Source organism: Gordionus sp. m RMFG-2023, chromosome 2 (assembly GCF_954871325.1).
Source record: "Gordionus sp. m RMFG-2023 chromosome 2, tfGorSpeb1-WG-v2, whole genome shotgun sequence".
In the NCBI taxonomy this organism is placed as follows: domain Eukaryota; kingdom Metazoa; phylum Nematomorpha; class Gordioida; order Chordodea; family Parachordodidae; genus Gordionus; species Gordionus sp. m RMFG-2023.
In genome coordinates, this window is record NC_088776.1 from 6240218 (window position 1) to 6268192 (window position 27975).

At 27.8% G+C, this 27975-nt stretch overlaps 2 protein-coding genes across 5 annotated transcripts; one reads left to right on the forward strand and one right to left on the reverse strand.

Moving 5' to 3' along the window:
• The first annotated feature begins 2 nt into the window (after positions 1-2).
• On the forward strand, positions 3-25616 carry LOC135925213 (nicotinamide/nicotinic acid mononucleotide adenylyltransferase 3-like). 4 transcript variants are annotated; one of them, XM_065460434.1, is made up of 9 exons: positions 3-151; positions 192-280; positions 330-397; positions 658-752; positions 807-883; positions 925-1026; positions 1066-1124; positions 2355-2433; positions 17688-17807. In XM_065460434.1, exons 1-8 carry the CDS (start codon positions 82-84, stop codon positions 2401-2403), a joined length of 609 nt encoding a protein of 202 aa, XP_065316506.1. In that variant the 5' UTR covers positions 3-81; the 3' UTR covers positions 2404-2433; positions 17688-17807. The 4 variants fall into 4 exon arrangements, with proteins under 4 accessions (XP_065316506.1, XP_065316507.1, XP_065316505.1 ...); XM_065460435.1 differs by lacking the exons at positions 2355-2433; positions 17688-17807 and adding an exon at positions 25551-25616; XM_065460433.1 differs by lacking the exon at positions 2355-2433 and having other exon boundaries at positions 17688-17932.
• LOC135925212 (uncharacterized PE-PGRS family protein PE_PGRS44-like) lies at positions 17792-27973 on the reverse strand. The gene is made up of 8 exons (XM_065460432.1): positions 27910-27973; positions 27772-27863; positions 27532-27727; positions 23174-23308; positions 21883-21994; positions 20580-20708; positions 18980-19242; positions 17792-18392 (listed from the first exon to the last, which is right to left on the reverse strand). The coding sequence occupies exons 1-8, from the start codon at positions 27925-27927 to the stop codon at positions 18081-18083; spliced, it is 1257 nt and encodes a 418-aa protein (XP_065316504.1). The 5' UTR covers positions 27928-27973; the 3' UTR covers positions 17792-18080.
• Positions 27974-27975: the final 2 nt, after the last annotated feature.

Below are 27975 nucleotides of genomic sequence, written 5' to 3' on the forward strand. Positions count from 1 at the left end.
ATTCATCATAATCATATGGGTTTTTAATATTTGAACAAAATAGGTAGCTTTGGCCAAGGTAATACATCGCGGCGCGGAGAAATGAAAAATATTGTGTTCTTATTATGTGGTTCTTTTAATCCTGTAAATTATATGCACTTGAGAATGTTTGGTATTATAATTTAGTAAAAGATTTATCATTTTATTTTTAGAAATAGCCAAAGATTTCTTTAATATGCATTTAAAAATTGAAGTTAAATGTGGTATAATATCTCCTGTTAACGATAAATATAACAAAAGGGTATTTTATTTTAAATATTTTATACTTTATATATTCATTTTAAAAAAAGGGCTTAGTAAATTCAAACCATCGTTTAAATATGCTTAAATCTGCATTAAAATCTTCCAATTGGGTTAAGTAATATGATATATTTAATAACAAGCTTAAAATATTTATATTATTCAAAGTAATATCTTATCTATTAACACATCTTTTATTTTATAATATAGTAAATTATGCTTAATAAAATAAACTGATATACCAACCAATAATTAAAAATATTTTTTTATTCATAAAATTTATACTTATTATAATATTAGAGCAACAGAAACATTCTCAATGCATTAAATAGAAATAATTGATTTTGGACTTTATATAAAATTTTTATATATTATTAGATTAGACACATGGGAATGTGAACAGAATCAATGGAGTACAACCTTTGATGTTTTACAGCATTTTCAACAAGCATTTAATAAGAATGATAAACAAGGTATTTTAACTAGATCTGTCTCAATATTTGTATTAAAAAAAAATAAAATGCAAGATTCTAAAGTTATATTATTATGTGGTGCCGATTTATTTGAATCTTTCACAGTACCTGGCTTATGGGATCCACAACATGTAACACATTGATATTTTCCAAAAAAATCACCTCATTACAGATAAAAGATATAATTAAAACATTTGGTATAGCAGTGGTGACAAGATATGGAACAAGAATTGAATCTGTATTTCAAAATTTACCATTTCTAAATACTCTCAAGGCAAAATACAATAATATCCATTTTATTTTATATTTATAGGATAAAATATATATCATACATGACCCTATACCAAATGAAATTAGCTCTACTAAAATAAGGTAATTTTAAAACATTCTTTTGAATTATAACAAATTATTACTTCTAAATTTTAATTATTCACATGATATTTTATTAGTACTGATTATTGAATAAGTACTCTATTTGGGGAGATTACAATGTAATACACAAATAATTAACAAAAAGTAGAGCTTGACAGATGATCTTGAATTCCTGTTTTTCCTCTAAAATTTTGTCTAGTATCTTAAAATCTAAAAAAATTTTTAAATTAATTTTAATTTTTTTTTCAATATAAAACAGTCATGAAGAATTTTCCATATTTTTTTTATTTATTCTTTGTCATTAAATTTCCTAATCAGCTGATTTTTTATTAAGATGATACAGGATATAAAGATGAATTAATTTGCCAGTCTAAATTGTGGAATAAGATTTGGTATCTATAAATAATCCTTCCAATAAATGCAATTTGAAGCATTCGTTTCATCTCAATAAGTTAGAGAGTTTTCCCAAAATTTTAAAATTGTATTTTGTACCACACTAATATCCACATGCAGAAATAAGACTTTTACAAAAAATATGTGAGAGCTCTTCATTAATATGGTACTTATTTATATGACTAGTGGCGTTGCTAACCTTTACAATCTCGAGGGGGGGTGGGTCAATTTTTTCCCCAAAATCTAAAAAATATAAATAAATAAATTTCGAAGAAAAAAGTAACATAATTTATTTTTAATGCAAAAATAAAATAGTGTTCTAAATTATTTTTCGTCATTTTACAAAATTTTATTTAAAAATAATAGAAATAATAAAAATTCGTAATTAATTTATTTGGGTAATTTTTATAAACTAGTAAATTATATTAAATTATCTTGTGACATGTTTATTTTTCATATTTTATTATCTTATTTTTTTTGATTAGGTTTATTTTTCGTTTTCTTTATTTTGATTTTTACAAAACTTTAAAAAAATTAATGGAAGATATTGGACATATTTCATAATTTTATTAATTTGCGAATATTTATTAATATTGAGGTTTTTTTCAAAACATTTTGGACACAGCTTTGGGTATAAATTACTACTGGATATGACGGATAAATACCAGAGATTTTTCATTTAAAATATCTATCCTTAATCCGGAAAAGTTTTTTGATGGAATTTTTTACAGTTTAATTTGATAAATTGTTGCATATTTAAGTTAAGTTCTATTACATCTTTTTTAGTTTTATAATACCATAAAGATTTATATTTTGTGTATTCTTTCTTATTATAAGTTTAGAGCCATGCAATCGTGAACTAGATTATGAGTTCCTTATGATGTGAGCTAGGAATTGGATACGACGTTTCTTTAAGGTAATATGAATTGGGGTATGTTTTGATGTTTTTCATAGATTATTATTTGATATCACTTTTGGGTAAAAGATGCCATTTATAGTTCGGAGGCAGTTATCTATAAATGATTGCAGTCTTCTATTCTCTGTTTTTTTTATTTCCCATAAGTCCCCACCAAATAGTAATATAGGAATTAAAGTAGAGTTGATAATTCTGAGTTTAGTGTACACGGAAATCTCTTTGGTTTTCCATATTTACATATATTTATAAAAAGCCCCTCTCGCTTTTTGTATTCTTATTTTCAACTCTTCCTTAAAGCATCCCCTATTGTCAAGCATAACACCTAAATATTTTATTTTGTCTACTATCTTAATCACATTTCCTCCAATTGTAAAATTTAGATTTTGGGCTGCATTTGGGGAAGGAAGAATGAAAGTTTTATTAAAGTTAATTTTTAGACCCAATCTCAGACTTAGGATTTCTAATAAGTATAGCAAATTTTTCGTTTCTTCAACACTTGTTGATACTATGGCGATATCATCGGCACATAAAACTATCCGATTTTCCACATATATCGTAACATTGGAACCCATATCCATTAGATTTACAGCTCCCAGGGCTTCTTTTATGATTTTATAAATTATGATGTTGAACAAGAAAGGTGAGAGTGTTCATCCTTGTTTCACACCCTTTTTTATTCTTAAAGAGGGAGATACCTTTTGTTAATTTTTAAACAAGCGGATAAATTAGTATGGGGATTCTTTAGGATGTAGATAATATTAGGTTCATTTCCACATTCCGGAAGTGTCCTCCACAGGGCGTCATGATTTACGTTATCGAATGCCCTACTGAAATCTACGAAAGCGAAGAGTGGAATTTTATATTTCCAACATTTTTGTATCATTATTTTTAAGGCAAGAATAGGTTCCAGAATATTTTTGTTAAGTCTGTAAACACAAATATATTTTGGGAGTAAGTTTGGTGCAGTTGGAGGTGGTACCAGAGCAAAAGAGCTTATAATCTTTAAAGTCTGCGGTATTATTTCCTGGATACCGACGATGTCTAATTTCATGTATGCAAAATCTCTAAGCAGTACTACTAATTTGTTTTTCATTCCATTTATATTGAGAGACGCTATTAGTAACTTACTATAAACTATGTGCTAGAATAAAAAAAACACGACGAAATAAAATAAATAAGAATTTTAAACCAAAGTTTTGGAGTATAATAATATATAGTGATTGATAAAGAAGCAAAATTAAAGATTAGTAACTCATACGAGAGATAAATAAGCCCACCAAAAAAACGAAATGTTAAAAAAAGATACTACAAAATTCAATTTATGGAAATTATGGAAAGATATACAAAAATTGTTGAGGAGTGATAGATAGTGTTGTTAAAAAGCCGAGTTTTATTGGCTCCGACCTCGAGGTCGTAGCCACGAAGTCGGCTCAAGCTCAAGTTGGCTCAAGCCGTTAGTTCATAGCCGTAGGCTCAAGCCGTTAGTTCAAGCCGTAGGCTCAAGCCGAAATTTATTTATTTGTGATTAGTGTTGTTAAACGGCTGATCCAAACCCGCTTCTTGGCTTACTAGTGTTGTTAAACGGCTGAGCCAAGCCGGCTTCTTGGCTGCCATGCCGGCTTATCCCTAAACTCAGTCAAATTTTGAATCGAAAATTTGACTCAGACTCAAGAGTTGACTCAAGCCTACTTTTAAGCCAATAATTAATTTATTTGTGATTAGTGTTGTTAAACGGTTGACCCAAGCTGGCTTCTTGGCTTATTAGTGTTGTTAAACGGTTTAGCCGTAATTTGAAGCCTTTCATTGATCAGTGATGTAATAATATAACTGTAAGGTATTGAATGTTTTTCCTAGGACCCTTGCAATTTATTTTACTATCTCTAAGCCAATATTATCTTTAGAAATAAATATTATGTAAAAAATAATAGATAATTTAGGAATTGATATAGAAAACTGTTTTAATAAAAAAATTTCTTTTATATATAAAATATCAAACTGAATAAATTTTATTTTGATATTTTAATCTTACATGATTATAAATTGGATATTGCTTTAGACATGTATCATCTAGATAAATATAAAAGTATCATAACAACTCTGGTGTATCAGGATATATAGGTTGTAATTTACTTTATTATTAGCATTAATTTTTTTTAAAGTTATTAAATGAATATTATGAAGATAAAATTGCATGAAGGTTGATTTATATAATGAAATATTATATTTTTAATAGTATCATAATATTTTAATGAAAACCTAATTAATGATTAAACATATATTCAATTAATTCCCATTAATTGGCCCTACTTTGTTTGAGAATGTTGATAAATTCCTCAACATCTATAAAAATTTTTAACAATTGTTTGATTAATAACCTTTCATTTCATTACAATAAAAAATACCCAATTATTCTCTTATATAAGGTAATTATAATATGTAACATTAATACAAATAGTGTATTTTTCCCCTATGTATGCGCAGGCGCACCCTGCCTAAGTAATAATTACACAAATTTATACAAAATAGATTAACATTTTTTATAAAATAATCATTCCTTAAATAAAATTCTTTATAAAAAATTCTCTATAAAATCATTCTCTGTAAAATAAATCTCTATAAACGACGTTCTCTATAATTGTTTTCTCTGTAAAAGTTACTCTATTGTTTTCTCTGTAATTACGCGATACCAAAAATATATTTATTTGTTAAATTTTATATAACAGCATATAAAATTTTCACCAGATTACTGCATTCTCCCCTACCAATTTTTGTTTTTTTTGCAAAGTCTGCGCTGATTCTTTTTATTTAATATAATTTGTTTTTTTATAGCATTTTTATCTTATATTTTCAATTATTATTTTATAAATGAAAAAAATAAATAAAACATACAATTACAAATAAAAATAAATTATTATTATATAAAAAAATAAATTTTATAATGGATTCAACAACAACAAGTTCCTATTTTTTTTTTATCGTTGAATGTAATTTTTTTAAATTATTATTTAATATTATTTATGCTTATGCCAGGCCATAAATAAAAAAGGCAAAGTTACATACATCCTGTTTTTTTAATATTTTTTTTACATCTTTTATTTTTTAGGTATAGAATAGAAATTAAAATATAAATAATTTATTCTTTTTGTAAATATCCTTTATTGACTCAACATTTTATTTCTTTATTTTTTCATAGAATTTGATGTAAATATTTATTAAACATTAAGGTGGTTTTTATTAATATTATTAAGTATTGTTTATAAATTTTTAAATGTGGTTTATTTTAATATTAATTATTATATCCGATAGCTGCAGAGCCATTTGTTGGCCAGTATTTCTTAAAAAATATTTAGATATACATATAGTCCGTGCTTTGTATATTCAGATTTTAGTTTTTTAAATAATATATATTTTAAGAAAATATTAAAAACAAAAAATATTTAAGGTTTTTTTTTCTTTAGTTGCTTCATCTATTTTACTTAAATACTTTTTATGTAATTTATTCAGGTAAAGAATGCATATATTTATATATTATAAATATAATAAGAAAGCAGCAGTTATAAACCTGGCAAGGGCAACCCATACATCATTAGTTTATCTCAAGTTAATAAAAATAGGAGGCTGACATGTTTGATATAAATAATTAATTTTCTCCTTTAAAATCATAAACTAATATAATAAATTATATTTATAGTCAACCCTTAGTAATATAGGAGGGGAGGGGGTTGGGAAGAAATTTAAATAAATAAATATTTTTGTAATTAAAATCATAGGGAAAAGAATGAGACAGATATCAGGTGACCCCAATGAAGGATTTTACCTTCGTCAGCAGATTTCCCTGGAAATCTGCAGGTCCAATTTTATAAATATTCAAGCTTCTCTCGGATGATATGTATACCCTCTTTTTTTAAAATACTTTCTAGTTCGTTTTTATGCATTAAATTTTTTTTTTCCAATTTATTTTTTTAATATATATATATATTTTTTTAATTATGTTGTGTATATTTCTCATTGCGATTTAATATTTACAAAAAATTGTTTTATTATATTTTTAAAATTCTTGGTTAAATTTTTTCCATTTTTACTTATAATTTACTTAATTTGATATCCAATTTTTAAAAAAAAATAAAAAATAGCCACTAAAGTTATCTTCACTTATTTTTAACTTGAAATATTTATTTTAATTATTATAATAAAAACTATTAGGCCAAAATAAATCTAATATATGATAATATATTTAAATAATAAAGCTAACAAATATATTATTTGACCGTTCTTATGCCAGAGTCTTTCCAACATACCTAAGGTCTATAAACCCTATTTGATTATTGAAATAAGATATTTTATATCAGCGCAAGAAACACATTTTTTCATAAAATTTATTGATTTATTTGTATATTATAGTATAAACAAATATATAATATACTTAAAATTTATATATAAAAATCATCTTTTAAAGTTAAAAAATTAAATTTCCATGATTTTAATGACAAACATTCATTTAATTTTGTAGAAGAAATGCGATTTCTTTTCTTTGTCAATGTGTCAACCTCACGTGAAAAGGTTCTTTCACTAGGTACAGATGTTGATTGATGGGAAAAGAAATCTCTAGCCATCATTGCTAATTTGGGAAATTTTGTGCTGTTCGAACTCCATCAATCCAAAACATAGATTGTAGGTTTAGCAACAACCTCTCCAATATAATCTTCCATCTCCTCTCTCGCTGGATCTGGTTATTGATATGCTTCCCTTAAAAGCGAATTATAAAAATATATGACTAAATATAATAAATTTTTATATTTACTTTCTAAGGTCATTAAATATCGACACCGACATAAGATTTGATGGATTAAGCTCGTTATCGATATCATAAACATTTAAATTTTCCGGATTATATTGGTTATATAAAATTTTGAAATGATCCAAATATGTAACTTTATTAAGAAAAGTTGGTATATATTTTTTTTTTATTCGAGGATCCAGGAACGCACAGACATAATTTGCAAAAGTTGCCATATGTTCTGAATATATTTTGCATTTTTCTTTCATTTTAGAAGCCGCTTTTTTTATTTGAGTGCTTGCATTTGATATCTCTGTGCGTTCCAGTGACGTCATTATTGTATTAATGTATAATACAGATAAGCCTACCGTGGTTATTGTTTCTGAGCTTATTTCGTTTGTTATCTTATAAAATGGATATAAAAATGATTCGAGTTCCTTGAGAAAAATACTATCCTCATAGTTGATGTGGTACTCATCATCAAATTTTTTGCAAAATTTAAAGACCGCATCAATATTCTAAAAGTACAAAACATTACTAAAAAACAAAATTTATAATTAATAATTATACCTGATTTATTGTACGTATCATTAAATATTTACTGTTCCATCTGGCCACATCTATTGGTATTTTCGTGCCACCACTTAAGGTTAGGAAATCTTGCATCATTTTAGGACTTCTATGTATTTTCCTGACAAATCGGTCTACATTTTCTAATAGGGAAGAGAATGAATCTAATCCCTCTTTCACTACTATATTCAAAATATGTGCCAAACATCTATGGCTGTAAAATTCTTTACTATAATTTTTCATATAATATTTTTTATGTATTCGGATGCCAATAAAATATTGGAAGCGTTATCATGAGTACTAGATGTAATTTTATTAAAAATATTAAATTTTTCTAGGGAATCTATAATTATTGCACAAATCTCCTCACTCGTATGTGAGTACCACATCAACAATGAGGATAGTATTTTTCTCAAGGAACTCGAATCATTTTATATCCATTTTATAAGATAACAAACGAAATAAGCTCAGAAACAATAACCACGGTAGGCTTATCTGTATTATACATTAATACAATAATGACGTCACTGGAACGCACAGAGATATCAAATGCAAGCACTCAAATAAAAAAAGCGGATTCTAAAATAAAAGAAAAATGCAAAATATATTCAGAACATATGGCAACTTTTGCAAATTATGTCTGTGCGTTCCTGGATCCTCGAATAAAGAAAAATATATACTAACATAGAAGGAGATATATTGCAAAAAAGCCTTTGAAATTGATAAAGATGTGAAAGAAATAAGAATCTATGATGCTTATAAAAAATTAAAATATTTCTGTAAACCGTACAGCTTCAAGAAGCTTCCCTGGGAAAACTTAGTAGTACTGCTTAGAGATTTTGCATAAATGAAATTAGACATCGTCAGTATCCAGGAATACCACTGCCCAGGAAATAATATCGCAGACTTTAAAGATTATAAGCTTTTTGCTCTGGTACCACCTCCAACTGCACCAAACTTACTCCCAAAATATATTTGTGCTTACAGACCAACAAAAATATTCAGGAACCTATACTTGCTTTAAAAATAATGATACAAAAATGTTGTAAATATAAAATTCCAGCTCTCTTCGCTTTCGTAGATTTCAGTAGTGCATTCGATAACGTAAATCATGACGCCCTGTGGAGGACACTTTATTATCTACATCCTAAAGAATCCCTATACTAATTTATCCGCTTGTTTTAAAATTAACAATAAGCTAGACTAATATATGATGGTCTTTGACTCAAGGAAAGCTATCCGCCCAACAAACACAAAAGAGGACTCAGTTCCGCCCCCGTCGGGTTTCTCCACAGATTTAATTGTAAAAGTAATAAAAAAATTGCGCAATAATAAAGCTTTTGGACTAGATAAAATAACAGCTGAACATCTCAAAATTGCACCTAGAACTGTATCCTCTTTTTTACCATCTCCTTTAAATAAAATATGGGAAACCGGAACCTGTGGAGTGGAATAATTCTTATGTAATTTTCCCAAGATAAATGACCCAAAGAAATTTAATGACAATCGCGCTGTAGCTTTTACATCTAATGTATAAGATTTTCATGGTCCTGCTAAAAGACAGGACTATGTCATCTGTACTAAACTCATTCCCAAAATATATTTGTGCTTACAGATCCAACAAAAATATTCTGGAACCTATTTGTGCTTTAAAAATAATGATAGAAAAATGTTGGAAATATAAAATTCCAGCTATCTTCGCTTTCGTAGATTTCAGTAGTGCATTCGATAACCTAAATCATGACCCTCTGTCTAGGACACTTTCGGAATGTGGGATTGAACCTAATATTATCTACATCCTAAAGAATCCCTATACTAATTTATACGCCTGTTTTAAAATTAACAATAAGGTATCCCCCTCTTTTAGAATAAAAAAGGGCGTGAAACAAGGATGCACTCTCTCACCTTTCTTGTTCAACATCATAATTTATAAAATCATAAAAGAAGCCCTGGGAGCTGCAAATCTAATGGATATGGGTTCCAATGTTACGATATGTGTGGAAAATCGGATAATTTTATATGCCGATGATATCGCCATAGTATCTACAGTGTTGAAGAAACGAAAAATTTGCTATACTTATTAGAAACCTTAAGTCTGAGATTGGGTCTAAAATCATTCTTCCTTTCCCAAATGCAGCCCAAAATCTAAATTATACAATTGGAGGAAATGTGATTAAGATAGTAGACAAAATAAAATATTTAGGTGTTATGCTTGACAATAGGGGATGCTGTAAGGAAGAGTTGAAAATGAATACAAAAAGCGAGAGGGGCTTTTTATAAATATATGTAAATTTGGAAAACCAAAGAGATTTCCGTGTACACTAGACTCAGAATTTTCAACTCTACTTTAATTCCTATATTACTATTTGGTGGGGACTTATGGGAAATCAAAAAAACAGAGAATAGAAGACTGCAATCATTCATAGATAACTGCCTCCGAACTAAATGACATCTTTTACCCAAAAGTGATATCAAATAATAATCTATTGAGAACATCAAAACATACCCCAATTCACATTACCTTAAAGAAACGTCGTATCCAATTCCTAGCTCACATCATAAGGAACTCGGACCATAATCTAGTTCACGATGCCATTACATGGCTCTACACTTATAATAAGTACACAAAATATAAATCTTTATGGTATTATAAAACTATAAAAGATGTGATGGAACTTAACTTAAATATGCAACAATTTATTAAATTAAACAACTAAAAATTCCATCAAAAAACTTTTCCGGATTAAGGATAGATATTTTCAATTAAAAATTTCTGAGCTTGATTGAAATTTATAACGTTAATCTCTACTAGTATTTTCTAAACCATAGTATATGCTGTTATTAGATCAGGACAAACCATAATTCAATTGGTATATTTTTAATTTTTGATAGTAATGATTCACGGCTTTAACTAAAACACTTAAATTTAAAATCAGCCAAAACCCACCTTTAAAGTAAATAACTTATACTGCAGTTCTTGGGCATAGGCTCTTTTTTTCTGCCCCGCTCTTCTTCTTAAAGCCTATGGACGTCTGTAACATTTTTCGAAATGTTACGCGTACAAGTACGTGCGGCTTGCCTACAAACGTGTAGAGGGCTCCTCATATTTTTTAACTTTACACCCCAATTAACTTATGTTCCATTAGATGGAAACGAGGAAAACCTAGCGTAGCTCTGTTGTTAATTCAACGTCAGCGGGCATATGCGCTATATATCTCATTGCGTAAGATGAATGCATCGATTTCTTATAACCTATCGTCAAATCTTTCTATAATAATCCAATAAAATTAATTCTTTTTATGAAAAAAATTTTTTGTTTTAAATAATTATTCATACTTAAAATTAGAGTGAAGGCGAGATCGTCTGCTTTTGACCATCTGAAAAAAAACAAAGTTACACTTTTGTTTTTCACAATTAATTTCGAATTTTAATTTCAAATACCTCGTGGAATTCCAATTCATTCAATGATATATACAAGATAGATATTTGTGAATCGAACAACGAATATAGGAAGTGAATAACCATTTATAAAGAAAGTTAATTTTTGATGTATTTTGGTAATTCATGAGCTATTTGCGATGTTCAAAATGGTAGATATAGGTTTGCCGCAAGAACAAATTTCAAATAAAAAATTTTTCTATATAATTTGCCCTAACCTGGAAATTAATGATCCAAAATAAAATACTATATGTTCAGTGGAATCTCGAAACTAACCTTAAATTACCATATTAAAATTTAGGGTAATATTATCTGCCAAGATTGATAATACCAAATGTAAAACTGACAATTTTTGAATTTGGGTAGTATACATAAAATTCAAGTCCACATTATTATAATATACAATTAATTTATAAATAGTTTGCTTTATTTGCCTGATTCTCGTCCTTGACAAAATAATGTCAAAGAATATTTTTTTATATATACAAACTTGCTGGTTAAATCTTATATAGGCCTTATAAATTCTATCATTTAAATCTTAATATATAGACTGTTTGGTGAACTTTATTTTTATTTGAGATAATTATAAATAAAACCAGCCGTGACCACGGACAAACTAATTTGTTTTCCATTTACAATTAAATGGCGCCTGAAATGAGAATCCAGTGGAAGGAATTTTATAAATATCAAATTGTAAGGAAGGCAGATGATAACAAGAATAAAAAAATTTGTGTAACCGAGACAGTACGAGAGGTACTCAGGAAGGAATTCCGAGAAAATGTATTATAGGCATTGGAGAAGTCAATTTTGACTAAAGATTCATTGGTAGGCTGATTTTCTAAATGTATTCTAGATAATTGTACAATAGCTTCACAGCCAACAGGGATCCCAACACCAAGTTGGGGCTTAGGAGACATTAAGCTTCATGCTTTATACGAGAAGATATCATATTGGCAACTAAACGGCGATAGGTAGAACCTATGCAATTAATCTAATAACATCATTGGGCTTTTGAAGTGCGATTAGCCTTGCACTAAAGAGGATTTGAGAAACTAAGCTAGGTACTTCACCTTTTAAAATTTTATTGCAAAGCTTTGTTATTTTAATAAAAATGGTAGTCTATATGAGCATATTGAAGGGGAAATGATGTCCTGGAGAAATATATGGCGGATACCATCAAGACCATGGGCAGAATTTCGATGAAAGAAAAGAATAGCTTTCCTCACTTCTTCAGAAATAAATAGACAAGCACATGTTGAGTAAGGTTGTGGGGATATTGGGATAATAGTTGCAGTAGAGTGTGTTTGACAGAGCTTAATATATTTATCATTAGAAGACTCGACAAGAGAATCTGTGTGGAAACCAATCTGAGTGCACCTTCTATGTTGAGATTGTAATTTTCTTGCAGATCAAATTGGCCTTCATCTAAATCAGTGTGTGTTTTCTTTTATTTTTGACAAACTATACTGAGCATATTAATTCATGGGATTCTTATTGATGGTATTTTGCATTCGTTTACCTCTCATATCATCGATCCTTTATTTTTTGCATTCGCTATTCTGCTTTATTTTCGCGCTATTAATTTATTCTTAATCCATTCGCGATAAACTTTGAACTTTTTCAACGGTATTTTAAAATTATTTTTAAAAACCTCTTACACGGAGCACATCAATTTATTGGATCCTTATTTGTGATATTGTGCATACGTTGTCCCCTCAGTTTCAATCATCGATCTTTGTTTTTTAATGCCCGACAAAACTTCACATAAATCCTCTTCCCATCAAATCAAGGAGGCCGCATCCATTGTTGCCCCACAGATTGAAAGGCTAATGAAGCCAGGTGTTTGGAATTGATCAGAAGGACCACTACATGGGATGGACATGTCTATTTCGCTTTTACCCAAAAGTTCATGCACATGATAGTTATACCATTGTTCTCTTATTACTTATTAGAAAGTCTGTTTCTTCATTTTTATGACAAGATCCTATCGCTTTGGAAAATATTTGTTTGTCCAAAAATCACAAGGGATAGACGTTTGTTATTACTAGATAAACATAAGTTTCATGGGGGAGAAATGAATAAAAACTCACAATCTGTATCTACTTGCGGACAATAAGCCAGCTAAGTTAATTAAAATATTTATTATTTAATAAGCAATTACTAATTGTTAAAATGAAGAATTGAAGATACAAATTAATTTATTAAAATATATAGTTAATCAAAATCATTCTAAAATAACATAAATAAAACTAAAACGTAAAAATATAAAGTAAAAATGATAAAACTTTCCTTTTCTTTTTCTTGAATTATTACATTTTCGATCTCACTATTTATACTTCCAAAATTTACAAACCATCAATAATTATTTCTAGGGCTGTGCCGATCCACATATTTTTCACCGATCCGATATTTCCGATATTGGTTCAAAACCGATCCGATACCGATATTTATATTAATTTTTCACCACCCCTCTTTGAACCAAATGTAATTAATAAATCAATATTTTTTATGCATAAAAGAATTATGCATAATTTAATTTTTTTATTTCAACAATAATTTTAAAAAATATATATAATAATATATCCATTTTATGTTGGTTTATAAAATTGTAATATTTAATATATAAAATTATAATATATTAGATTTTTTTTAATAAATATAAGGGCCTCTAGATTTTCAGGCAATAGGCTTCTACGATGAGGACTATCAATATCCCCTGCCGTATTTAAGGCAGACTCAGATGGGACACTTGTTGCTGGAGGAGCCAAAAATTTACGTGCAAGTGTTGATAAAGTTGAATATTTTACAGCATTAACTCTCCAATATTCAAGTGGATTCACTGGGGATATAATATCAATATCATCAATGTTATTCGAGTTTTCTAAATAAATAACACAAATATAAAATTAGCATTTATAAAATAGTGGGTTTCATACAAACCCAATCTTTTGTTGATTTTGAAAAATCACCCAAACAAATGGGTCAATCATAGCCCAACCAAGCAATATTTAAATTAATATGAAAAATATGTTGTTATACTTTCTATATATAAAGATTCTTTTAAATATTCCTTGATTTCTAATAGGTATGGCAAGTCATCATTTACATTACTATCGATTTCATTTATTACTAGTTTTTCTTTGATTTTCAATTTATAAGCATCCCTTAAATTAAATTTGCATTTTTTAATGTTATGTGGAACATTTTTCTCATTGTCATTACCTAAGTTAACAATAAAATCTAAATTTATTTTAAAAAATATAAAACCTGGCGAATCTTTATTAGAAATTGGAAGTTGAACATTATCATCACCTTTAAAAAAAGACTCACATGCAGTCCTGAGCTTTTCTATGTATGATATGTTTTTTGGCAAAAAGAAATCCTTATATCGAGGATCAAGTAATGTTGCGACAACATAATTGTCATCATCATAAATATCAAAAAACCGAGTTGTTAATTGATTATTAGTGGTATTCTTCATAGTCTGCACACCTCTATCTGTGTCCCCATTAATTGTTAATTCACTTTTCAGAATTTCAACAAAGGGTATAACATTGCTAATTGAACATGATTCCGTACTAATTTCTTTTGTTACTCTCTGAATTGGTTCAAGAACATCAATTACCCTTTCTGCTAATTCCCACTCATATAATGAGAGATTTCCCAAATTAGGATTATCGATAATGTACAGCTGTACCGCCCTTTTTTGTTCTATCAATCTTTCGAGCATATAATAGGTAGAATCCCAACGGGTGGGCACATCCTGGATTAATTTGTGCTGGGCTAGACTTAATCGAATTTGGATTTCTTTTAGACAATTTTGTGCAATAGAAGAATGTTTAAAGTGTCCTACTATTTTTCTAACCCGGGCAAGCATGTCAATAATAGATCTCTGTGATAAAATTCTGCGTGAACAATTGCAAACTATGTGCAAAACAAGAAACGCTTTGAAATTTCCCATTTTTCATGGCCAAAGTTATATTGGGTGCATTATCTCTAATGATTAGGTGTATTTTATTTTTCTTTATACCCCAATAATTAATAATTTCATCTAAAATTTGAGCAATATTTATTGCTGTATGCGACTCATTAAATGTTTTAACATTTAGAACTCTATTAATTTGTTGAAAATTTTGGTTTATATAGTGGCATGTTAATGAGATGTGAGAATCGCCACCTGAATTTCTAGTCCATATATCTACCGTAAAGGATAAAAAAGAATCGTCAACCAAAATTTCTTTACGAATTTTTTCGGAGAGTTTTTCATATATATCCGGAATAACTCCTTGCGAAAAATACTTTCTATTGGGAATTTTGTAATTTGGACATAAATGATGTAAAAGCCTTTTAAAGCCTATATCCTCCAAGATAGAAATCGGCTGGTGGTCACAAGCTATCATTTCCCCTATAAATTTAGAAATTATTATTGATTTAGGATCAGAATGTTTCCAAATATTAGTTTTATTAAGAATGGCTGATATTGTTGGCTGACTTTCAGGGCTCTTTTTTTAAAAATTTGATTTGTTTTTTCTAATATTTCTCGTTCTTTTTGTGATAGCTCTTCGAATTCCTTTTGATGGCAACGCTTCAGATGTTTCCTAATGTTAGTTGTATTGAACGAATTTTTCAGTATTCCTCCCCGTGAAATTAGAATTCCGCAGATGACGCATTTTGCAAAATTACCTTCATCTTTATCAAAATATTTCCATAATTCAGAAACCATATTTAAAATAATTTTTATTTAAAGTATAAATAATAAAATTGGTGTTATTTTTTTAAAAAATTAAAAATAAATAAAACTTTGGGTGTTCCTTTCTATTTTTATAAAAAAACTTGTAAAATCTATTTAAAAAAATAAATAACATTTGCATTGTTTAAAAAAAAATTATTTATAAAATATTATTAATGTAAAATAGAAACTCGAAAAAATTTATTTTTTTTTAAAATATTTTAAAAAAATTTTTTTTATTAAAAAATAATAATTCAAAGTTTCATTACTCAAAAGTTTTATAAGAATTGCATTTTTAGTAAAAGGATCGGATCGGGTTTTTTACAGGTATCGGGCCGATCCGATATTTTTGAAAAACGCCAAATATCGGGACCGATCCGATATTTAATATCGGCACAGCCCTAATTATTTCGTACAATTGTCATTTAATTTGCTTACAATTTAAACATTTCAATTATCCTTACAAATTTTATATTCAATTGAACTATCTTTAAAATTATAAATAACTTTTCTTTATCAGTAAACATATTTGACATTTATAAAAAGACCATATAAAAAAAGACCTGTCCGCCTATTGGACCGTTCCCGGATAAAAACATTAGTAAAGCTTTGCATTTCAGCCTGAAGCAGGACTTGGAACTTAAGAATTAAAAAATAATTCGGGCAAAAAATTAAATTTATAGAACTGTTAAGGTCGAACTGCTTGACCTTCAGTAAATAATAAAAATACTTTTGGTCAGATATTAATATATATATACAAAAATATGAATCGAATATTACTTAAAAGTGATTTATAAATATGGGAAAAGGGTTAAAGAAAATAAATAATTTCGTAAGAAAACATGATAAATACAATAATGGGGAATTTTTTTTCGGGGGATATAAAGCTATATTTTTTCACGAAAATTTGAAATATAATAGTAAATTCATTCTTAGATTTACAATATTCAATTAAAAGATTAGTTTTAACTTTCTAAATCTTTTCCTTTTTTTTTCACATAACAATATGCTAAAAATGTATTTTTAATTTTGGAGATTATATTCTGACCTTTAATTTTATTATGAATAATAAGATCACATTGCAATATTAAATTTGACCAAATTTTGCAATAAGATATTTTATCTTATTGGGTTAAAAAAAAAGAATATATACAATAGATATTTAATATTTATGTACATAACAAATAACTAGTGTAAACGAACTCGTCGTTATTTTGAAAAAAAATGAACGGCGTTCCTTTTATTTTTGACGAACTTTGAACGTGTTTCTAAAAGAGGTTATTTATAATTTAACACGTCATTTTTTTGGAACCGAATAAAATATATAAACAAGTGATATTTACTAAATGTACAAAACTTAATACAAAACCAGAATAGGGTGTCATAGCTCAAAAGCTGAATAACCTTAGCGAAAAAGAAATTTCAAAAATAATCAGAAGCGTTGACATGGCCTAAGTTCTTATAAATTTTTTACGAATTTGTTGAATGCTTATTTAAGTCTAATTAAAAAAATAGGCCGGCTTCTACTACATATTATATTGGTTAAATGTTTTTACATGTGATAGGTCTCGTTCTAGTTTACTTCTTTAACTTTTTAACATTCCCGCAAAGTTAAAAAATGAGAATTTTATGGTCTATTTTTTTAAACCTTTTTAAAAAGCAACGTTAATGAAATAAACTAGGACGAGAGGCATTATGCTGTAAAACCAACTCATCTATAAAATTCAATATTAATTTTAGAGCTGCTATTTCAAGGGGCCAGAGTATCAAATATCTATTACCCGAAGAACTAATTCAATATATTCAAAATCATAAATTATATGTATAATTGTTTGATTCAGACATGATTTGTAAAATTTTATTATATACATTATAAGATTATAATTTATTGTTAATATATTAAATTTATAATAAAGTAAATATTATAAACAATAAATATAAATTATTTACTAATAAATATATTTTTACTAAGATAAAACATATAATTTTCGTAATAAGCGTCATTGATTAAATTATATAGCGAAATATCACCGAAATTTAATTTATTATAATAACATTTTTTTAAATAGAAATATCAATCTATAATATTCCCTAGGTTATAAATATCAATAGTGATTATACATATTTAAATCCTCATTGTCTCACCAGCTTGTTACCCATAAGGCTGCCTATGAAACTCCCTATCATCCCCGTGGGTACTCCACTCTGAGACAGCTTATTCATGCCAGGGATTTGATTGGTTATGTCGTAACCCATTTTACTACCAGCCGCACTGCCCACAGCTCCTAAAATCATATTTGCCAATGGATTACCAGCCCCTCCACCACCACCTCCGCTTCCAAAGAGTCCTGATAAGCCACCCATTCCTCCACCACCACCACCCATACCACCTCCTCCCATGTTATTTCGGTTGTTAAGTAGGCGGTTCATGGCATAAGCACCAATCTGTATTAATAAAATGTAGACACATTTTGGTAGTAATAATATTCAAAGACCTGCAAGTCCGACCTGTTTAAAAATAATACCCGGGCCGTATATTTTAAAACCAAATATTCTAAATCGCCATGATTATCTATAAATATTAAGAATAGAACCTGAAAATATAAAACCCGGGCCAGGCCAAAAAAAAATCCAGGCCGAGCCATGCAAATGGTACCTCTGCAGGTCTCTGATAATAATGTACGCTAAGATGTGTTGATAAATCAATTCAAGATTAAGGTCAAAAACTATCATCTCTGTGATGATAGACGTCATTTATAGTAAAGAAATTAATAAATTAGAGTTTATTTATTCTTTAAAAACTAATCAAACTATAAAAAGCATGCTCACTTTTAATGCAAAAAAATAAGAATTATAGGTGCAGAATAATTTATTGAATGTACAAGATTTGTATGAAAACTGTTTTAAATGCAAATTTAAAAAAATAAAATTTTAATTTTCTAGAATAACAAGTAAAAAATAACGCTCATATCAAATTATAGTTTCCCGGAATATAGAAACTTGCATAACTTAGAATCATATAATTTGTTTACTGCAGTGGCAGCTGCTCCCGCAAGCCCTGATCCATTAGCGAAATCAAATTTGCTCTTTCTACCAGGAAAGGTTTGGGGAATATTTTGACCACCTCCTCCTTGTCCGCCTCCTGATAAAAGTCCGGCTAGAGCACCCAAACCACCCCCTCCGCCTTGGCCTCCAGATCCAAAAAGCCCGGCCAGATTACCTAATCCACCACCTTGGCCTCCCATATTTTCACCATAACCACCCCCGCCTTGAGGTCTGTTGTAGTTTGTTTCACCTTGCAATTTAAAATATAAATGGGCATGATTAATTGGAAAAATTAATGTAAGTGGTAGATTTCTAATTCTGGTATATTTTTAAAGCATCAGGCTATAAAATTGTCATTTATTGAATTATATGAAAAATCAAAAAATATGTTGTAAATTTACATTAAAATCTTGTAGTTTAGAACATGGTAAGGCCAAACCATTGATATTAGGAATGGCATAATTAAATCATAATTTAAATCAATGATATTTTTTGAATAAATATTTGCTTGTATTATTCAAAAATTTTTTAACCTTTTTTGGTTCAAATAAAAATAAATTATTTCTTAGTTTGTGGTTAGGGTCTGCTAGTTCGTATTTTATTTTAGCCATAAATACACATATCTTTTATAACAACTCCTTAATATCATACTTGTATTTTGATGATAGATACCGAATTCAAATATATAAGCTTTTGATTGTACTCCGGGCTAACCCCAAATATAGACTTATAGAGAAAAATTAGAAATAAAAAAATATCGTATTTGATGATAAGATCTTATTCTTTTTTTTTAAATGGAAAAATATATCTAATATTCATCTTGGAAAGTTATTTCAGAAATAAAAATATGAACTAGCGTCAATCCCGATATTATTTTTTTGGTGTAATAAAGGTCACCTTGAGTGGCCAGTGAGAATTTTCTACCAGGGTTTTTGGCCTGGCCCGTAATAATTTTTACCTGACCCAGCTCATATATTTTATAAAAGTTGTCTATATGTTTCTAAAAAACGACATAAATTTGTCTAATTATTAAATTCAAAACTTCAGCCAGGTCTGCATAAATATTTCCAACAATTTGTTTTGCACAGCTCTAAAATCATATTTTTTCTCAATCCGCGGGCCAGGCTATGCTTACCTCTACTAATAAACTCCTATAAAAATATTTTTTATTTATATTTAAAATAAACTATATTATAATTAATTCAATCCCATGATTAACGAAAATATTAAAAGTAAAATATGAAAAAAAAGAAGAATAAACTGCTATTCGAATTGATAAAAATATTGCTAATCCTAAATGACTCAATACTAGTTCTAGGACTGACGATTTATTTTATCAAAAGTGTACATACATTGAAGTCAGCTGTGGGCAATGCTATTGGCTATATTAGACGTTAATGAAATACCTTACACATTTAGTCTAAATGTCTTTCAATGGCGAGCTTTAATGTACACTTTTTAATGCATTTAATAAATAAGAACATCAGTCTAGGTTAGTATAAATTTTAAACCCCAGTCGAATAACGTTTCAATCGTGGAATGATTTTCAACAATCTACCAAATATGAAATAAAATATCTATAATTACCTTCTTCGTCAGATCCAGGTTCTTCAACTTTATAAGCTGGCTTTCCTGAACCACCCCCACCACCAGATGCCAAGGGGTCTTTCCATGCCTCACCTTCAGTCTTCTTGTCACCCTCTCCATAGTAATCCCCTTTTAAAAAGTGTAAAAAATGTAAATTTTTGATTTGAAATAGTAATAACAAAGTCAAAATAAGATGTTTTAAACAAAATTAAGATCAAATAAATAGCTAAAATGAAGATAAATATAAATAAGGAATATAATAGCAATATATTTATAGGCAATAATATAAATTCCATGCTATTGTTGACATTTTTCAAATAATAAAAAATTTAATATATATGTGCATAAATATAATATTTAAGTTATAGATCGGCTATATTTCATTAGATCATCATTTACGCGGGAGCCGTTATAACATAATTTTTCCGTTATCAATAAAATTTACCATAATAATCTACATTTTTGTAACTATTATTCGTAGCACCGCTATTATACGCATTATCACTGCGAGGAGAGTTTGTTGAAAGTCCGGTTTTAATACTATTAAAATTGTTATCATTATAAAAATTTGATGCTGAAGTTGCCTGGGACTGATTATTCAAATTGTATTGATCTGAGCTGCCCTGATTTAACAAATCCTGGGGTATATTAAACCCTATATTTGGACTATTACCCCTGAGAGAGTTAGAATTTTGATACAAGTTGACCGAAGGTGAATTATTAGGGTAAAAATTAGGGTTAGTGTTAATTGGGGGGCTGTATTGTTGATTTGGTTGATTATAACTATATCCTCCTGAATGATGTCAGATAAATGAATATTTTATTTTTTCAAATTTAGTAAGAACATTTTTTTTAAATAAAAAAAATAATTGAATTGGCTAGGGATAGAAAATAATGTCGAGGAGGATAAATGTTAGTTAATTTATAGTATATCGCGTTTTTTAAAAAAGAATGTTATATTGGTTATAAGATAAAAAATTTTTTTGTGTTGAAGAATATGATTTGTAATATAACGATAACCAAGAGAATAGGATAGTACTAGGTAGTGTTGTAGCCCAATTTGGATCGATTTTTAAAACGGTTCTATTAAGATTTTAGCCAAAATAATATTATTTAATCCTCACGATTTAACGAAGAGATGTCCAAACCTTTCTGCCAGCTATGAGCAAAATCTCCAGGCTTATATAATAATATTTTAGTTATAACCTTAATCGGGCCGTTTTTAAAAAATAGACTCGAATCGGGTTTTTTAAACAATACTACAAATAATAAGATGCACATAATATTAAAGTAAAGAATTAACCATAAAGATTCTCGCCTTTGACAGGTTGAGCTTTTGAAGATGTAATGGGTCCCTCGGTACTTCCCCGTCCTTCGGTATGAATGGGTTTAGAGGATGGTCGGAAATTATTCGACTATTTAAAACAAAAAAAATATAATGTATAATCTTTCATTCTAAAAAACTTATGTTACATTGAATCCACCCATAAAAATGTCAAAAGAGGAGAGATATATTTGAGGGAGCGGGAGATATTTTTTAAGGGGTAAGGGCTAATATTTATTAAAATTTCACTTTTTTATTCAAAAAATATTGCACACAAGTTTAAGAAAATAAAAAATAGAAAACCAAATCAATTAAAATTTGGCGAACAGGCGGTAAAAAAATGATTTTTGTTTAAACCAATGGGAGGGCAGACGAAGGAATTTATTTTCAAAATCCATGAGTTGGCGGGCTTAAAGAATCTATGCGGATCTAATTGTAAGCTCCAACTCGCTCGATTCCATTTAACAGGTGAATTTAATACGCATTATATCTACAAAAATACGAATCGAATATTTGCGTTATTCGTGTTCAATTCGTATTTTCGAATCGCGTGATTGGTTGGAATTTCATTATTCGACTTGATTCGTGACACATTCGGATTCCAAAATAAAATTCTTGATTATTAAAAACTTTAAAAAAAGGTGATTTTATTTATAGATGAGGAAAAAAGGAAGGTATAAAGTTCCCCAATAAACACATGTTTTTCGAAAATTTACGATTAGATAAAACAAATAACATATTTTCCTTATTCGTATTCAATTCATTCTTAAAAAACGAATCAAATAATTCGTTTTAGGTACAATATACTCATTAACAAATTGATTTTCTTTTATCGAATAAAATACAATTTAAAAAAAGAAAGAAAATACTAGAAACATTATGTTGTGTCCTTTCTCTCTTTTACGATATTTTACCTTATTTTCAAGGACAAACATATTAAAAAATATCGAGAAACAAATATATTAATAATAAGAGAGAAAAAAAATGGTATCAATTTTACAATTAAGCATTATTAAATTAAAACAAATATCCTTAATAATCAAACAGTATTAATATGATAAAAAATAATCGCATTAAATTAGTATTAAAATTAGTAAACAACTACTTTTTTTTCAAGCTACAACAAAACGTTTAGGCTTACAAAATAAAAAAAAATATTTTTACGCCCGAAAGCATAAATATTTTTCTGATTTCCGGTTCCTAACTGGTTTCGGGTTCAAAGAATTTGAATACTTGTTTTTTTTTTGCTAAACATGTAAAAAAAATTTACGTCGTCCTCGTCGATCGTCTCATTGAAGAAATTGACTCCGGCTAAGTGTATATCACCTTCCACTTTAACGAATTTGAGATCTTTGGGTTCGATGTTATGTTTGTATTTGGTAAAAGGTTGCCCATTTACGGCGATCTGTAAATTTTTTTTTAAGGAAACAATAATTATATAACCCCTATATGCTCTTATATTGTAATTCAAATAAAAAATGCCATTCATTTTTAAGGTCGCATATTCGTAGTGGGATCCCGATCCGACACGATTTAACAGCTGATCCATTTTTTTTAAAAAATCTTTTTGAGAGACCAATTTGAACTCAATATTTTATCCAGAAAGAGTGTTCCGCAAGCCTAAAGATTCTGGTCATTGGGCACTAAGGTTGGGGGGGGGGCATCTACTTACGAAATCTGGAGGCTTAGGCTCTGGCTAAAATATTGCTAGTTAGCCGCTTAAAAAACACAAATTTATTGCTTGAAAATATGTTTTATAATTTCTCAACCCAGTTTTTAATATATTTTCCCCGAATAATGTGAATAATTTTAATACATGGGAAATACAATTAATAATTATTTAGTGCTTTGAGCCAATTTGACGAAGTAATGGATAAGCTCTACGAGGACTCTGCTTAAAACTATTGAAACGTTTTATAGTGCTATCTTTAAAAATGAAAGCGATTAAACGGGGCGGTAGATCGGAATTTTTTAAAAAAAACTTAAGCGTTCATTTTTTTAAGGTCGCGTTTTCTTTCTATGAAGTTCAAAATAATTTTATTTTTTAAACGATTTCAAGTTCAAAAATGTAAGTATGATTAAAAACAGAAATATAATATCAACTTCATTTAAACATAGATAAACTTTTAAATAAAAATAATACCCCGATTTTTTTTTGTTTAAAATAAAATCAATATTTTTAGAGGATTTATATCATTTTAATTTTATTTTACCCACAATTAATATATTTAAAAAAGAAAATAAATTTTCTGAAGCTAAAAGGAAAATAAATCATTTATATGGATCATATACGAGCCAATTTTTTTTTGAAACATATTTGGCAAGAAATTCTGATTAATTTATTTTAATCGATAAACCAGGTCATAAGCTCAATAATTTATTATGACATTATATCGCAACGAGCTATGCTCCTTCCCTAAAAAGTATCTGTAAAAATTGCTAGAGGTAAATCCAGATAAGGCTAAAGCCTTTAAAAATTAGCTAACAACATCCTTAAATTAAGCAACAGAAAAGTTGTAATTAATAATAATAACAACAAAGGGGTTCAATAATGTATTTGCTTTTAGACATTTAAACTTAAGGTCAAATAGTATTTATAAAAAAAATTTTTTTAGATAAATTCTTGTCAATTTACATTTGGTTATATAATTATTAACCTTCTTTCTTTTAATTCGGGTCGGGACGACAAATAAATTTCGTTTGGAATAAGGTTCGGCTGGACAATTTTTTTTTAAAAAAAAACTTTGGGCCGGGGCGGGTTTGAAAAATTAGACCAGATGCAGATTATTAGTTGTTACTATATCACAAATTTTTGTTTGTTTATTTTTTAAAATTTAAAATAATCCCCAAATCGATATAATGACTGATAAATAATAATAAAAAATATCAGCAAACAAATAATTAACATTATCGTGTCACCCAAGGGGGGAGAATAAAGTATTTAACTCTAATTACAAAAAATAATTCCGAAATTAGAAAATGATATATTTCCGCCAAAAAAATAAAAAAAAATATATAAATTACAAGTTGAAATATATCTTAAAAAACTTTTTTCCTAAAGAGCATTTAAAATTTAGCCCTGGAGAGGTGAGGTTCGAAAAGATAAAAAAAAATTGGGCTTAGACTTTTAGCTTTTTGTTTTAAAAATATAATTTCTTGTCAAAATGATACTCAATAGTGGAAATTTTAAATTTGATGCCATTTCTCTTCTTTTTTTTTAAAAAAAAATAAATTTTGATATTTTTTTTGCTAGGCAGTTAGTTAACTCTATTATCTAGTAGAACAAACCAGAAAATTATACATTCCCTAATATGCCAGTGAGATTGGTAGCCCTAGCTCATAAACCCCTTCTAAATTAGCTAAAAAAAAGAAAATTCAATTCAAAACTACCTGTACCCCCTTCCAATTTAATTCAAATGACGATAACGTCGTAATAGCTAGTTACCCCACTTCAATATCAACTCCCCCCTCTGAAGTTAGAAGACCATGAATAGACGAGTTTTATATTATGGTTGAAAGAAATTTTACGGGTCAAATTCATATTCTTAAATTATGAATAGTTTTATTTAAAAAAATGGTTTCATTTCAATTTAAAAATAAAGATACAATATGGACTATAAAAAATATAATATAAAAAATATTAAAAGGGAAGTAAAAATGGAACATGTCACGTGATCAGAAATCTGCTGAAGAAGGTAGAATTCTAAGTTGGAGTCCTCTGTAATCGCAAAATGACGTAAAAGTAAACATTTCATTAAAAAATACGGGCTTAAATAATAATTTATAGACAAGAGTTTCAATCAGAAAATAGCCAAATTTTTCAATTTTTTAGAAAAATAAATAAATAAATACATCGATTATGATCATTCAATCACAATCAATGGATGTTTAGAAATTCTTGATATATTCCCATTATAAGCTTGAAGAAAATGGCTAAACATCAGAGTTGTTAAAAGATACTTTTTAAATGGATCTAGATACAGATACCACGTTTTTGTATCTAGATACTTTAACAAGTCTGCTAAACATGATTTCGAAAGTTGAGGTAACAATATAGATAATTATATGGATTAAGGAAGGCAGTAAAACCTTTAGGTCATGTCCTGATTGGTCTTATTTCTAAACAAGAATCTATTTTAGCCATCTATATAGCTTCTAAACTGAATAAAAAAGAAAGATGCTATTTAGAGTAAGATACTTAAAACAAAACAGAATAGGGTCTCCTAATCCAAAATCTGAATAGACCACAAGGCTATTATTAAAAAAAATATAAGCAGAAGGAATTGAACAAAAATTATAAAACATACATACACAAATATTAAAATATTGGATTTGTTTGCATTCATATAATTGTATAATAAAAATTAACTTTTAAATAAATATATATTATGTAACATTTTTGAAAGTAGTTTATTAAAATGTTCAACTGATGGAATTTTTTAATGGATGAAATTTATTAAAAATTAGACAGGTATCTCAAGCAAAAGCATATTTAAAGGTTAGAAATATGAATTATGGCTATTAAAAGTTTGAGAGATATGGGTTAGGGTTTAGAATTAATTTTTAATAACATTTAATCATTTTTATATAACCTGTCAAACCAAACAAATCATGGGATAAATAGTAGTGTTGTTAAACGGCTCAATTTGAGCCGATTTTTAAAAACGGCTAATTCAATATTTTAGCCAGGAAAATATTGTCTAAGCCTCGAGATTTCGTTAATAGATGTTCAAACCTTTGTGCCACCTATGAACAAAATCTTAAGGCTTGCATAATATTTTTACTAATAAAAGATTGAGTTAGCCGTTTTTAAAATCGGCTCAAAATGAGCCGTTTAACAGCACTAATAAATAGTGAATAAAAAATAGTAAATATAAGCAGAATTTTTTTTTTTGAAAAACACTTTATTTCTATTTTTCACCTAATTATCAATGACTTAGTTATAAATATAAAATTTAATATTCAAATTGATTTAGTTATGGATTAACAACATGAATAGCATGCCTACAAATTTTTATCAAAATAAGGGGTAAGCCAAAAATAAAAATTTTCTTGTTTATTTGCCATTTTATACATATTTTTTGAATAAAATTATAAGAGAGGCTAATCATGCAACCTAATTGAGCATTTTTGAAAAAAGTAAACCAGTTTATGTTTTTATTAACATTTATAAATTGTTTCTCAATTTGTATGATATATTCTAAAATGTGTGTTTTGCAAGATAAAGTAAAAAATATTTATGTTGAGAAACAGAGCCCTTAAAAAATTAGTGAGGGATTGATATTTATCTAATAGTCTAAATATTTTTTTTATAAACTTATAAAATAATTACAATTTATGTTTAATATTTTGTTTTAGACTAAAAATAGAATAATCCATTAATTTATAACATCAAATATGGCTAAGAAAATATATTATTATTTAATGTTATTAATCTTAAGACATTTCGTTATGCACTAGCGATATTCAATCTATATTAATCATTCAAAACAACAATTTCAGAACAAAACTTAGCAGACAAATTAATTTAAAAGCCTGTATTTTAATTAAGAAATAATGATGTATATATATGTTATATAAATAATATATTATTAAAATATTTGTTTTTGAATATCTAAGATAATATACTTCAAATTCATCTTTTTCAATTAATATCATAATTTCAAAAGGATCTCCAGCTTTCAGGGGACAAGGTCCTGATTTTTCTTCTTCTATCCAAGAACCACCTTTGGATGATTTCCTAACAATAAATCCAGCTTCCATATTTGGTTCAAAATATAGTCCGACATTACCTTCATTTTCTGCTTGGAGTACAATTTTAAAGCTAAATAATAATATAAAATACATGTTTTGTAATACTGAAGTTACCTATTTGATTTTTCAGGAATATCGCCCAAAAATGTTATTAATGTGTTGCCTTTACTAAAATCGACGTTAAATGGTGTTTTAAACGGAATTGGCTAAATAAATAAATACAAATCATATTATAATCTAATATAAGCTTACAAGGTAAGGACTGGCCATTTTATGAATTTAATTAAAAAATTAGTGAGAGATTAGATCCTCGAAAAA

Bases quoted from the DNA above. Each gene is read 5' to 3' on its own strand.
- LOC135925213 (XM_065460433.1), top strand. From the start codon at position 82: ATGAAAAATATTGTGTTCTTATTATGTGGTTCTTTTAATCCTGTAAAT. The intron at 281-329 runs GTATTTTATTTT...TTTTAAAAAAAG, and splicing joins ACGATAAATATAACAAAAGG to GGCTTAGTAAATTCAAACCA. The intron at 753-806 runs GTATTTTAACTA...ATAAAATGCAAG, and splicing joins TAATAAGAATGATAAACAAG to ATTCTAAAGTTATATTATTA.
- LOC135925212 (XM_065460432.1), bottom strand. The intron at 27,728-27,771 runs GTAACTTCAGTA...ATTATTATTTAG, and splicing joins ATTCCTGAAAAATCAAATAG to CTTTAAAATTGTACTCCAAG. The intron at 19,243-20,579 runs GTAATTATAGAT...TTAAATTGCAAG, and splicing joins ACCTGGATCTGACGAAGAAG to GTGAAACAAACTACAACAGA.